This window comes from Lissotriton helveticus, chromosome 5_1, assembly GCF_964261635.1.
Source record: "Lissotriton helveticus chromosome 5_1, aLisHel1.1, whole genome shotgun sequence".
Classification (NCBI taxonomy): Eukaryota; Metazoa; Chordata; class Amphibia; order Caudata; family Salamandridae; genus Lissotriton; species Lissotriton helveticus.
In genome coordinates, this window is record NC_136065.1 from 1,508,748,737 (window position 1) to 1,508,763,683 (window position 14,947).

At 44.1% G+C, this 14,947-nt stretch overlaps 1 protein-coding gene across 1 annotated transcript in view; it reads left to right on the forward strand.

The window, feature by feature from the left end:
- PLXNA2 (plexin A2) overlaps positions 1–14,947 on the forward strand; it is a 561,219-nt gene that overhangs the window by 529,065 nt on the left and 17,207 nt on the right. Inside the window, exons 26-28 of the mRNA XM_078644504.1 lie at positions 5,356–5,459; positions 12,207–12,306; positions 13,522–13,712. Coding sequence (XP_078500630.1) covers positions 5,356–5,459; positions 12,207–12,306; positions 13,522–13,712 — 395 coding nt within the window. The remainder of the gene's footprint in view (positions 1–5,355; positions 5,460–12,206; positions 12,307–13,521; positions 13,713–14,947) is intronic.

Sequence of the window (14,947 nt, forward strand, 5' to 3'; positions counted from 1 at the left end):
AAGTTCGGAGACTCAAGTAATATAGCGTTGCAATAATCTAATCTGCTAAGAATAGTACTGCGTGCTATTAGCACATGCGCCAAGTGGGGCAGCAGAGGGAAAATCTTCCGTAAAGATCTAATAATGGCCAAACAACCACCCACTGTTTTCGTCACCTGCGCTTCCATAGTAAGTTCACTATCAAATATAACGCCCAGATTACGAACAGTCTTTACAGGCTGAATGACGGTCGGGGTGTCGATGGGCCAAAAATTACTAGGCAGCCTGGAGGGTACCCTTTCCGTAGCACAGTAGAGCACCTCGGTCTTGCCAGCATTAAATTGCAGAGAATTTTCCTTCAGCCAAAACGCCGTGTCCCACAGGCAGCTATGAAACACTTCCAATGAAGTTGACTGATCTCCCTCAAGAGAGAGGATCAGCTGCGTGTCATCAGCATAATTTAGGATATTAATATTATGTTTGATTACCAAAATTAGGGGTTTCATATAGATATTAAATAGAATGGGGCTGATGGCTGAGCCCTGTGGTATGCCATGCGCGATCTTAGTAAAAGCAGATTGATAAGAGGAGAGGGACACTGCTTGCTGTCTGTCCAGTAAAAAAGACTGGAACCACCTCAGAGCACAGCCCGTCACCCTCACCTCTCTCAACCTTCTCAGCAGGAGTCCATGATTGACCATGTCGAAGGCAGCAGACAGGTCAAGCAGAATAAGTACTGCTGCCTACCCCTGTCTGCCCGCCTCCGAAGTTCATCCATCACGGTCACCAAGGCCGTCTCGGTGCCATGGGACGGCCGAAATCCAAACTGGACCTCCTCCAGTAAATTATTTTGTTCCAAATATTTGGAAAGAGTGCTACTCACCACTCACACACAATTTTAGCAGGAAAAGGCAAGAGAGAGATGGGCATATAGTTTTTAGTGCACTCCGGGTCGAGGGAAGGCTTCTTTAACAGGGGTGTCACCAAAGCTTGCTTCCATTGAGACGGACCCACTCCGTCAATAAGCGACTGATTACAGATCTGACGGAGTGTAGGAAACAACTCTGCCTTAAACTCTTTTCAGATTTTATAGGGCATCGGATCTAAGGGGGACCCAGAAGGAATACCACACGCTAATCCATGAAAGTCTTCCGCCTCAAGGGGCAGAAACTCGGATAGGTGATTGGCAGATCCACCTTCTAAATTAACACCCGCCGCCTCCGCAACTGTTACCACCATGTCATCAGTGCCCGAAGTCGTGGTATCTCCCACCTCAGATTGAGGATAAACCCCACCCAAATCTTCAATGATGTTTTTACTTTTATCATGAAAGAACCTGGCCAGGTTTTCGCACAGTTCTTGAGAGGAAGGTATCACATTCTTAGAACACTCTGGGTTGGTCAGACTGTTCAAGATGTTAAAAATGCTTCTAGAACTATTAGGAGCATTGAGGATCAGAGTGGAGAAATGTTCCGCCTTGGCCTTGTTAATCACCTTCTTATAGCCCACCATCTTGTTTTTCCAGGTGAGGATATCCTCATCCTGATGACCATGTCTCCATCTCCTCTCAGCATGCTTACAGTCAAGTTTCAGATTTTTCAAACTCTCATTAAACCACGGGGCCGAGGGTCTGCCCCTCTTACAATGGTTTTTTAAAGGGGCTAATGAGTCCAGAGCCAAGGTGATTTTTGTACAGAGAGCAGAGTAGTTCTCCTCAACTTGCACACCTTAGGAAAAACAATCTTCTACCAGAAACAGCAGGTCATGGCCCCTCTTACGCAGAAGAGCCTTCCAATCTCCAAAATCATTGCATGATCTGGCCTACTAATGCATGTTGCATCACACACCGCCAACTGAGGTACTGGGTTTTTCAGAACCGGTACCAAACCGGTAACCCAGTGGTGTCAGGGTACACACCCAAAGACCTCGAGTACTTTCCTGATTTAGACCACAGAAACTCAGAGTCTTCTAGGTGAAGTCAAGGATCGATTTTATTAGCTGCAACCAAGTAACAGGTCCTAGAAGTACAACAACACGGGATGTATATTCTCAGGAGACTGCTCAATCTTAAAAAGCCAGGCTTCTCTTTTTATACAAAATATTGTGCTTCAGGCAAACATTCTCCACATTTTAGTATACTATTCACATGTTTCCACTACAAAGAAAAAGCAGAGTCATGATGACAAGCCCACATTCCAATTTGTTCAGCCCACAATAAATTACCCGGCAAGGCCCAACAGTTTCATCAGATATCGGTGGACCCCCAATAAAAACGGGCACCTCCTCCTCGTAAAGCAAGTCAGAGAGAAAGGAACAGGGACAGGTGGGAGCAAGATTAGGCAGGGTGTGTGTGCGATGAAAAGGGTTTATGACATGTTGTGCCTTGATGCTATCTCGTTCGGCCACTGGGAGAGGAACTGCCTTCTTTAAGCAAAAAACTGATAATATAAAAAACGAACTCCTCAATGATGTAAGCCGAGACTCCAGCCCCATCAGCAGAACTACCACTCAACCTAAAAACAATGCGGCATGGTCGTCCTTCGACACCTACTCTGAAGAATCAATTAACAAACTGCTCGGCACCTTGAAACCCTCTAATCACCTCACAGACCCCTTACCTGCTAATGCTGTAAAAGACTTCACCCCCCTGCTCCTCCCACTCTGGACTAAAATAATTAACAGTTCCCTACAACAAGGACTCATCCCGACTCCCTCAAGGTAGGACAAGTCACGCCTATACTCAAGAAACCTACAGCTGACCCGGCCGACCTAAACAATTACCGCCCTATCACCAATATCCCCACCTTGGCCAAACTGCTGGAAAAATGAGTACAACTCCAACTGACAAAACACATTGATCAGTTTGACCTTCTCAACCCTCATCAATCAGGCTTCCGAGCAAGACACAGTACGGAAACGGCTATGACGCACATAATTGATGACGCCCTCCAAATCCTTGATCGCAATGACTCCTGCCTCCTTATCCTACTTGATCTCTCATCAGCATTTGACACCGTCAAACATGAGAATCTACTTGAGCTGTTAAACTCCAGAATGGGTCTATCTGGGACTGTTCTCAAATGGTTCACTTCCTTCTTACATAACCGGTCTCAGAAGTTCAAGATCAACAACGTGTTGTCCTCGTCTGTACCTGTAACATTAGGCGTCCCACAAGGATCTTCCCTATCCCCCTCTTTGTTCAACCTAGTCATGGAACCACTCACCACCTTGCTTCAAGCATCTAATGTACACTTTCACATGTACGCTGATGACACTCAACTCTACCTCAAACTAGAATCCCCGGAAGACATCAAACTTCTGAACTCCACGCTCAGAAACACCCAATCATGGTTGGCTGATAATCACCTCAAACTTAATGCGCAGAAAACTGAGTTCCTTCTGATCTCACCTCCTGCGAAAATATCCACCACCCAATCCTGGCTCAAGCACCTAATCGCACTCAATATCCAACCCACCATCGTGGACTCAGCGAAATCCTTAGGCATCACACTTGACGCCAATCTCAACATGCAGCAGCATATCAGCAAAGCAACTAAAGGAGCTAATTTCCAAATCAACACTTTGAGGAAACTTAAACCCTTCTTCCCAGCTAAGGACTTCCAACCCGCAGTACAAGCCCTAGTCATCCCACGCATAGACTACGGAATTGTGGCTCTCAGCGGACTCCCCCTATCTACAACCGCACCACTAAGAGCTTCCTTGAACGCTGCAGCGAGACTGATCACTGGATCAAGAAAACATTCGCATATTTCCCCTGACTTAAGATCCCTGAACTGGCTGCCTTTTGAAGCCAGAATACAGTTGAAAATTGCCTGCATGACACACATGGCTGTACACCACAGGTCACCCAACTACCTCACCCAAAAGCTGACTGTATCAGGAGGCTCGAGAACCAATAGAAGCTCAAAAAATATCCTCCTGAAACCTCAAAGATTCCGGAAGGAAAAAACATTCAAACGCTCCTTCTCAGGAATGGCACCCAGGATTTGGAATGCACTCCCTCCCGAAACGAGGCTGATCTCCTCCACTGCATTTTTTAAGAAAGAAGTAAAAGCCATCCTAATGGCTAAATTCACCTGAACTCTATTTTTGGTCCGATCTAAGACTTTACACCGACTCTGTACTAGCTGTTTATTTGATTATCTACATGTATTATGCTTTTATCTGACTGCAATCTTATTTTGTTACTCACGTATTACCTTTTACCATTATTGTAACAAAAAGTCTGCTTAATCACCCTCTTGTTTCCCTTACCCCTTCTTTCTGTAAAGCGCTCGGATATCTGCAAAGATCTTGTTCGCGCTATATAAAACTTTGAAAATAAATAAAATAAATAAAAATAACACAGTGGCCATCTTGAAAGTATAGTAAACATTGTTTTCTATAGTTTTAACATAGCTAGACATTAATGACTACAGTAATAACACAGGGAGGTCTTTATGGGAACGATGCAAGACATTATAAGTAAGAAAAAAGGAAGAACAAAAAGGCACTGAAGATATTAGCAGGGCAACATTCAGGACATCACAATGCGGACATCCAGTATCTGACGTGCTGTGGGGAAGCACCTGGAGGGAGGATGGGACCAGAGGGAAAAAAGGAGAGAGGGAAAGCAAGTGCACTCCCATTGAGTTCTAAACAACTAAAAGTGCAAGAAGAAAAAAAGCACAATAACATCAGCAGTAGAAGAATACATCCGAGTGAATCAGAAGCAAGGGTAAACAAGCTATGCTCTAGGGGAAGAATAGAGAGGAAAGGCATCCAGTAAGAGCTGGGAACTTAGATTGACTAAGAAGCTACCTGATAATGAGCAAGGGCTGGCACAAAGCCTACTATTTGTATTGCATACAGTGAACACAAAATTGGTTCCAGCACTCTTTACAATAATGTCAGAGAGTTTCTTCGTAATCACTGATCATCTTTTTTCATTCCCCATGTGCTGAATCACTTGAATTGTTTTGATTAGTGATAACGAAGAAACTATCTGACATTATTGTAAAGAGTGCTGGAACCAATTTTGTGTTCAAAGTTTGTTAGGTTGTATACCTATATTGTGGGGAGTAGAGAGGGAAGTACTACCTGGTTCTGTGCACCAGCAGGTACTTTAAAAACATTATTCAAGTGTTGGGTGCGGCGTTTATCTGCCTCTGCCCTCAGTTTTGCTATTTACATTGTATTGCATCTAGTGCTAGCTGTGACCGGCAACAGGAGCTGTCTGTGGCAACACTGCAGAAAGGAGATGGGTGCATGGATACTCACATGCACCAATACTCTCACTGGTCTGTAAAACTTTCTGCAACACCAGGGATCCTGTGCCAAGCAGAGTTAATTGTTTCTATTTTCTCCTACTCACAGAATGGCGCCAGGGTCGAATAGCTCGTGTGGTCCTGCAGGATGAAGACATAACCACCAAGATAGAGGGGGACTGGAAGCGGCTGAATACACTCATGCATTATCAGGTAGAAAAATATGAATTAAAAAAACGTTTTTACTGATCAGTATTAGAATGCAAATAACAAACCACTAAAATCAATTAAAAAAGGTTTTGAAGAGTTATGGTACTAAAGTGGTATATTACGTGCATTAAGTGATACAAATCCTCAGAAGTTAGGACAAAAGAAAATATGTATACTCGAGAGTTCATTATTTCCCATATACATTGATAGCCTAAGTGCAAAATTGTAAATATCCAAACAATAAAATCTTTTTTACTCAAGCCTATATACATTCTCAAAGGAATAATGAATTAACATCTGTTAATATCTACATAACATAGTTATGTATGTGTATGACAAAAAGCAACAACAGGTAATACAGAAAGTCGTTCTTATATATCATACAATATACATCATATATGGTTCTTCTATTTATCATTATAAACTTATGTTGTATCTTCCTCCTGATAATGACTATTCTCCTAAAAGTACCAGTATTCATGGTCCATGTTTAATCCCTCATCTACAGCTTTCAGCCTCAGTATCCACTAAGTACGAGTACACGAATGCAAATTACACCAAAACCTATATTACACTTTTAGAAGAGTAATGTTACTGAAGTGGTGTATTACGTGCACTACTTAAACGCAAGAATATAGATCCAGCATGAACAGCACAACAGTAAAATAGTTTTAAGGCAGGAGGGATCACATGTGGGATGGAGAAATTCCTTATTTTTGTCATAACCTGAAAGCTTTTTAACCTTTTTCTGCATTAGTTGTGGTAATGGATATGTGTGATCTATGTGGGGCCTGGTTTGGGTTATAGGTCACCTCCCTTATCTCATCAAAGCAAATGGAAAGACATGAAAAACACAAGAGAAAGGTAAACAGTCAATGAGCTTACATGGGATGATGAGGAGGTTGACAGTGACCTCAAAAGGGAAGGTCACAAAGCTGATGATATCACATGGGAAGAGAAACAGAACTCGCGTGAGAAAAATGCAGAACAGGTGAGATCACATAAGAAGCGCACCTAACCAGGTGGGAAGAGCACTCAGAAAATGAGATCACACAAGAAGACCACTCAAGGTGTGAGATCGCAGGGGAGGAGAACGTAGCCGGTGGGTCACGATAGAAGAACGCTCAAGAAGGGAGATCACAGGGTTAACACGAGAAGAGCATGGGGCCAGCATTATCACATTGGAATAGGCAATTTTGGAATACAAGGATGTTATTTTTTATGAGCAGCGTCTTGCAAAGATACAAAGAATAACTGCGATGCTTCTCAGAGTGAGGTAACGTTCTCTCTCTCTCTCTCTGTGTCTCTCTCTCTCTCTCTCTCTCTCTCCCCCTCTCTCTCTCTCTCCCTCTCTCTCTCTCTCTCTCTCTCTCTCTCGCTCCTCTCTCTCCCTCACTCTCTCTCTCTCTCTCTCCTTCCCCTCTCTCTCTCTCTCTCTCTCTCTCTCTCTCTCTCTCTCTTTCTCTCTTTCCCCTCTCTCTCTCTCTCTTCCCCTCTCTCTCTCTCTCCCTCTCTCTCTCTCCTTCCCCCCTCTCTCTCTCCCCCTCTCTCTCGCTCCTCTCTCTCTCTCCTCTCTCCCATTCCCTCTCTCCCTCTCGCCCCTCTCTCTCGCCCCCTCTCTCTCTCTCTCTCGCCTCTCTCTCTCTCTCACTCGCTCTCTCGCTCCTCTCTCTCCCTCTCTCTCTCTCTCTCTCTCTCTCTCTCTCCTTCCCCCCTCTCTCTCTCTCTCTCTCTCTTTCTCTCTCTTTCCCCTCTCTCTCTCTCTCTCTCTCTTTCCCCTCTCTCTCTCTCTCTCTCTCTCTCTCTTCCCCTCTCTCTCTCTCTCCCCCTCTCTCTCTCTCCTTCCCCCCTCTCTCTCTCCCCCTCTCTCTCGCTCCTCTCTCTCTCTCCTCTCTCCCTCTCCCTCTCTCCCTCTCTCCCCGCTCCCCGCTCTCTCTCGCCCCTCTCTCTCGCCCCCTCTCTCTCGCCTCTCGCTCTCTCGCTCTCTCTCTCGACTCTCTCGCTCTCTCGCTCTCTCTCTCTCCCCCCCCCCCCCCCTGTCTCTCTCTCTCCCCCCTCTCCCTAACCCTCTCCCTCTGGCTTACTACCACACAGTCCCAGCGTGTGACACATTCCTCCTCTTGGTCTTCAGCTTAAAGGGCCCAACATATAATGTTTTGGGAATGTGCATAGAACAGCTGGCCCCTCGCGCCCTGATGCTAATGGCGGGTGTTAAGCACCTTCCTGGCCTTGTAGATTTATCGGGAGGGCAAAATTAAACATCGCTACTTAAAACAGCGATCACAGAATCTCGTTAGTGTTCATATTCATTTATAGTTTGACTTTACAGTAATTAATCCTTTTGATGTGATATAGAGACATATAGCTAAAGGCCCTAAAAGATGGCTTTACTGCTTGTTCGACCGTAAATCAAACTTTTAAAGTTCATAAAACTGGTTAAAATAAAAAATGGTTTAATAAGGATGCTTTATGGTCCATAACATTATTATAGCTATTTTATTCCCTTTGTGTTGGCGGCTTTAATTGCATTGGCCGCAATTCTGCCTTTTCTTCATGGGCGAGATGTGATCTTAAATCACGCTGACCGGGAATGTCCCCGGCATGTCGTATTTTACGGATCTGCCACTTCCCCTGAGGGAGCAGGTGCTGGGGCCAGGCAGTGTCTCCTGCTGTCCCTGTGCAATCATTCTGTTTCTTCATCTGTATCAGGTAGACGTGTCGGCGCGCTGAGGGTACCAGCCTGGCTTCTCCAGGAGCCTCACAATGGAGGCAGACATTTCAGGCCAGGCACTGACAGAAGTGCATATGCTGGGCTCACAACTAGCCCCATGGCATTATGGTAGCTGTAGTGCTGCTCATCCCATGTAATTACAAATATATTCGCTAAGGGCAACTCAGCATAAACATTTGTTCTGGCTTTTTAGACCAACGCACTAACAGAGCGCAACAGTAAATAGTAGTCACCTAAGGGTCAAACTGTGCATCGTTCAGGTTCCTGGGACTTGTCTACAGTCAAGCACCTTGACATTCCTGCTGCTCAAGTTACCACCTTAGTATGAGGATTTTTTTCTAGCATTTTAATCCGGTAGACTGACTTCATAATTTGGCTATCCAGGGTTGCAGTACAGCCTTTCTTAGGCTCGTAAAGAAAAATCCAGATAGCCATGTTATTCACATGCCTGGATGCAGTCTGCTGGCTGGCTTGCAATGTTTAATAGAACAGGCCTAAGGATTTTTATTTTGATTATCAAAGTTTGGGACTTTTTCCCATAACCTCTATGTTGCATTAAATCCTCCCTAGAACTATATGGAGTTCCTTCTTAATGGTGAAAAAATGCAGTGATCTCCAACATGGACTGGTGTCACTTTGCCTTGTTAACCAGTATTTTTGCGAAGCAAGATAGGTGTAGAGTGACTCGCGTCACTGGGGTAGCGTGCTAGCAGTCATTCCTTGCAGTTAGTTTTGCTGTGGTAAGAAAGGCCATTTGCAATGACCAAGACAACATTAAATATGGCGAGCCAGCACATCACCCCTGAGCCTCCGACTCTCCCGCCCAGGGTATGCTGAGAAGGCGGCAGAGAGGCTGCTTTGTAGTATAAAGCACTGATTGAAGTGTCTCTGTGAAACTGATTGTCATCTTGGCCTTGGACGACCCTAGTGCTTCTAGTTGCTGTAATGAGGCATCGACGTGAAATACTGAAGTGAGAGATGAGCCGCGAGGCTGCCCTGCTGGTGGGCAGGCCCCTGAGGGTCCATGGTAGACATGGAGACTCTGAGCTCGGAGGCAGATGCCTAGTTTTCGAGATAACTAGCAGGATCTGGTGCTAGTGACATGATAGGGGACCTGTTACCAGAGCAGGGGTCAGAAGAGGAAATCTATATCATACAAGGCAATACAGAGCAAAATATAACAGAAGAATGAGCCTAAATCTGGAATTAACCCTCCTTGAGGCTAGTTGTAGAGCACAGATGGATGTCACACAATATCCTTGCAGCAAAAGCACAGTAGACACTGGACCTAGCTCAAAAGATAGGGAGAGCTACCCTACGCTATAGCGGCAGTGGTGGTTGTTGTCGTCAGTACAGGTAGCTGCTTCAGGGGGGTGGTAATTAGCAGAGCAAGAGCAAAGGGATTGCAAATAATTTACAGCTAATATGAATGTAGTTCTAAAGCGAAGCATAAAAAAGTTCAATTGAAAACCAAGATACTCTGTGCGATTCAAGCAGCGCAGCCCCCCCGCGTGGAGTAGGAGAGCGCCATATCTTCAGAGATATGACGCTCTCCTCCCCTTTCCCTTGCGCCGACGCTGATTACAGCTGCCGTGCTCCAAGCACCCACCTTAGCGCTGGGTATTTTGTACAGGAAGGGTGCCCTTCCTGTACAAAATCCGAAGCCCAGACACAATGCAAAGCTTTTTCCACTTTGTATGCGTGCTGCACAGTGGAGCACACTTGCTAAGTTGGAAAAGGAAGGAGAAATTAAAGCATTCCTCCTTCCGTGTGCCTACTTGAAAAGGGCACAGTTTTCTCACACTAAACCTAATCTACTTTATTTAGTAAATTGGGTTTAGCGTGAGGGAACGGCCATGCTCCACCTTTGGTACGTCCCCATGGGCGCATTACGTTTCCGTTATTTCCAGCACTTAATAAGTTTAGCGCTGGAAAGTAAATAGGGAAAAAAATGATTTTGCGCTGATTTGCGTCACTTTTGTGACACAAAAACTGTGTAAATCTCCCCCTCAATATCCTAAAAAGGGGCCACAAAGTAACCTCAATTCCAAAGTTAAAAGCCTTGAGTAAAAGCTAGAAATATTTTATTGAACCCGGCAAATGTTTCACCCGAAATGCTCTCAAAACAGCAACAAACAGACATCAAAACGGGCCTACCTTTGGCTTGGAAGACAAAACAGAAACAGCTAAGAATTGCTTCACCAATCTGTTATAACAGTCGGTCAGAATTTGGAAAAGGGGGGTGGTGATGGACAGAGTTTCTGAATGATGCAGAATACTCTTACCAAGTCAATAGATCATGGTTTTAATCCATCACCGTTTTTTAGCTCTGTTCCTGTCCCAGTGCATGATGGGAACAGGGCAAACCAAACTACCAAGCCAATTCTTATACTGGGAAGGAAACAAGCTTCCAGGGACCGGTTTCTGGCATCACAGCCTTCTTCGGCCCGGCTTGCTTGAATCCTGATGGTGCAATGAGCAAGGGACTCACGTCTGAGTATACCCTCCCACACATAGTGTGGATAAAACGGTGATGGATTAAAACCATGATCTATTGACTTGGTAAGAGTATTCTGCATCATTCAGAAACTCTGTCCATCACCACCCCCCTTTTCCAAAATCAAAATAACAGTCGGTCAGACCAGCACAAAAAACCTTAGCACATCTAACCCACATATTAAGGAATCTATCTGGATAAAAGCAAGAGAAAGGAAACAAACATGAGTGGACACTGCAATAAGGTCTACCTACTCTAATTCTCCCCACACTGAGGTTTTGTGATTTGGATTAGTATCCAGCATATACTCACTGCTTGATTTTTAAAAGAATGAGTAAGTGTGCCCAAAGCTCTGCTCAGAAGCCCGCAGGCCTGTGCTCTAAAGGTTGGCACGCCAACTACTAGGCAATGCATACCTCTGTAATCGCTCTTGCGGGTTCGTTCTTTCTCCCGTTGAGGCGTTTTTCCATCTTTTTCTTCCTGCTCCTTTACTTTTTGTGTGTTTTTCTATGTCTTCCTTTCAGTAACTGCCTGAAGAGGTTCAATAAGTCCCAGTCCCCAAAAATGAGTGCCTGAGGGCTCCACTGGCAACCACCAGCTCAAATTAAGCACTGCATAGACTTTCCCACACTGAACCTAGAAATGGATTATGTTTCTTGTTCACATCTAGGTTGGGTTTCAGCCATCTCGGAGTGGCCGGATTCAGAAACAGGATCCATCTCCAAAATTGACTTTATTTTCTGGCCCGACCTTGGTGGGAGTATGTGACTCGTATTCTATGCTTTCACAGTGTCTTTAATGTGTTGTTTCTCTTGTGAGAACAAGCTGGTTCGCAATCTATATAGACCCAAAAATGTGGCCTTCTTTTTAAAGGCTAGGAAAAGAAAATGCGCATTTCTTTCTTTTTTGTTTTGTTAGTCTGGCACTGTTTGGAATTTCTTTATTCTCCACCTTTGATTGACATGTATTCCCTTTGTTGGGCAGGCTTTCTCTCCGGCCATAGCAGCCATCATGGCGATCTTCACTTCCCGCGCATGCAGGGGATGGTTGGAGAGATGCAGTAATCTCAGATACAAATCAATCTAAGATACAAAATACGTTATATTTAATTAGTGTACACCAATGACCAATTGAAGACGCTTATTGGTAAGAGATAAAAGTATTTTAATAAGAAAATCCTTTATCTGGTTAATTAACAAAAGTGTGCTGTCAAATGGCAGTCAAAGCACTACCTGTAGAATAATATGGGGCATCTTGTTGAAGAAGTGTGAGGAGCTTCAATTGGCTGCCTAGTGTTGTTTTGTAAGGAGCCCACAACAGTGACCTCCTTTCTAAACCTTGAGCCAGATATTAACTCCTAGTGCATCAAACATTTATTTAAAAAGCAGGGGTTCTTAAAACGGCCTTGCGGTGACCAAAAGTTCTATGTAAGAATTAACTAACCCTAACTGTTGGCATTGTTGGTGTCAACACCTTTCAGCAAGTTATGTCTGACAGTCTTCGTATTTTGTTCTTCATCCAGGTGTCTGACCGGTCTGTGGTAGCTCTTGTCCCAAAGCAGACGTCCTCTTACAACATTCCAGCATCTGCCAGCATATCTCGAACTTCAATTAGCAGATACGGTAAGAACTTCAATAAACGTTTCTCTGGGCTGTGGGAGGGGGCAGCCTAGACGTTTGGTTGGGAAGACGATTATTTGGGCTCCAGAAACAATGTATGTTCCAGTGTGTGCTATTGTCACTAGAAACTCGTACACATCGTTATTGTCCCATTCCAAGATGGCCGTAACACTCATTCCAAGATGGCCACATAATTAGTTGCCAGCTGTGGAACAGGTCTTCGAAAATCGCTAGCCTCGTTTCTTTATTTCTATCCTCACTAGTCCTTTAGCATAGACTTCATGTTAGTTTAACAATATACTAGCCTTCACTGTACTTAAATAATGTCCTTTTTATTGCAGTGAAAATATCCCTTGTCAAAAGCGGTGCATTGTGAATAGTCCACACTACAAAATACTAAACCCCTTTTCACTAAAGACACACTACAGAAAAAAATGGAATTACCCTGAAACATACATTAAATAATGTTTCATTTTTTTATTTTAACAAATCCTGTCACATTTGGAAAGGTGATTTGAAAATTCAGTCGTATGTATTCACCTCTTTAAAAAAATGTATAGTGTGTAGGGGTGTTTACAGTTGTAGCCTGAACTAGCACTCAGTGTAGAACTGAAAGGTTAGTGGCTCCAGATAAGATGCTTCTGTTTTGCATAATATTGGTAGCTGGCGGTGCATTGATAAGGTTAACACCCTCTGGAATACCATAACAGCAGTTCACAGCAATATTTTAATGGAATACCTACGAAAATAGGTATCTGCACCTCACAGCTGTCACTGCCGCTCTCTGTCTCCTCTCCCCATCTTCTTGCTTATTCCTACACCTTGTTGAGGTCACTGTGATCTGAGGGAAGCAGAGGGCAGGCAGATGGGACCATCGAAGCACTCATTCAGAATGAGTAGCTGCTGTGCCGAACTCCGCTGCACCTCGCTTTCTTGTAATGACAGTAAAAGGCAGCAATCTCTGTGGGGCGAGAGGAAACCTGGAAGAGCCCTGTTAGATACAGGAGCATTTTGTTTCTTTATGAGAAAGTCGTGTGGAAGGCGGGGCAGTGTAGCAGACACATGTTTCTTTTTGTTTTACCAGTGATGGAAGGAAGCCCTAAGGGGAAGCGTGGATAGAGGATCACATAATGTCAGGTGTGCGCCTCTCACCCTTTTCCTCCTCACCTCCGGTTGGTTGATGTGGGCTGAGTGGTTCTCTTTATCTTTGGTTTTCAGATTCTACATTTCGGTACACAGGAAGCCCCGATAGCCTGCGCTCTCGGGCTCCCATGATCACGCCAGACCTGGAGAGTGGGGTGAAAGTCTGGCACTTAGTGAAAAACCATGAACACGGGGACCAGAAAGAGGGAGACCGTGGGAGCAAGATGGTGTCGGAAATCTACTTGACCAGGTTGCTTGCTACGAAGGTAAGTTAATATGTTTGACAAGAGAGCTCTGCCCCAAATGAAGTTTCATACTGAATGTGTGCCTGGTATAGGGAGACGAGAGTTAGTTTTATCAAATTCAAGAAACACCTTGGCAGAATAGGCACATGTATAATAATTTTACACAACGAATACTGGCCTTCAGCCATTAACACCGACTCACAATTGCTAAATTGTATAATACTTGATACAGTGATTCCTCAAACTTTTATATAAACATGAGGTAAACAAGGGAGGTGGTATTTAAAAGGCAACCTAAATTGCAAGAGTTTGTTGCTCAGCTTAGGTTTGTGGCGAACTTAGATGAGGTCGATGGAAAGACTGTAATTTTGTGATATACCATAACAAGTTGATTGCTCAAATTATCACTTCATTTATGCACGTTTATAAGCCAGCTTGTTTCGTCTGCGGAAGACAGGGAAACAACAGAGTCCATGTGTGAGTTTGTGCAAGGAGAAGATTTCCTTTTCACACAATTTTTCAAAAACTCTTTTCTGGCACTTCCTGTGAACCAGTTCTTTTGAGAACCATTTATTCCCGAGATTTTGCTGATGTTGCTTAGCATTTAAATCATTGTGCCACTTGGTCTAGAACGATAGATTAGGAAATGGAGACTGAAAAAGACAGTGACTTGACCTCAATTACATATTGTGATCATGTGAAGATGGATGGTGAAATTCGAAGCCAATCTCTCAATCTGGCAGCTGATGGGGTAGCCACAAGACCACATCTCTGCCAAGAACAAATTAAAATATGGTTATCTCAATCCAGCAGGTTAAAGCAAGCTCCTCCCTGGGAGCCCAACGGTGGCATTTAAAGTTGCATTTTGAAATACTCTTTCAAGTCACCTGACAGCAGACCCAGATCAGAGCTGCTTTAAGAAGACTGTAAATGTTGCCTCTTAGTCGCTATCGCAGTTGTTTACAACAAACAAGATGGCTCATTCTATGTATACGAGTGACACTGTTTGTAAATTAACTTTTTAACATGAGCAGAGAACACATCAGAGCAGAGGCAGAATTGCAATGTAAATGCAGCTATCTCTGGTAAACTGGCCAGGATTTGCTTTTTTGGAATGTGGGGGTTTTGACAGATAGATGAAATTATTTTAAGCAATTGATGCTAACCAATGAGGGCTTGCCTCCCAAAAGCAAAGGTATCAACATGATGGAAACGATTGACACTGTTTTGCCATAAATTCCACAATTGTTTAAAGT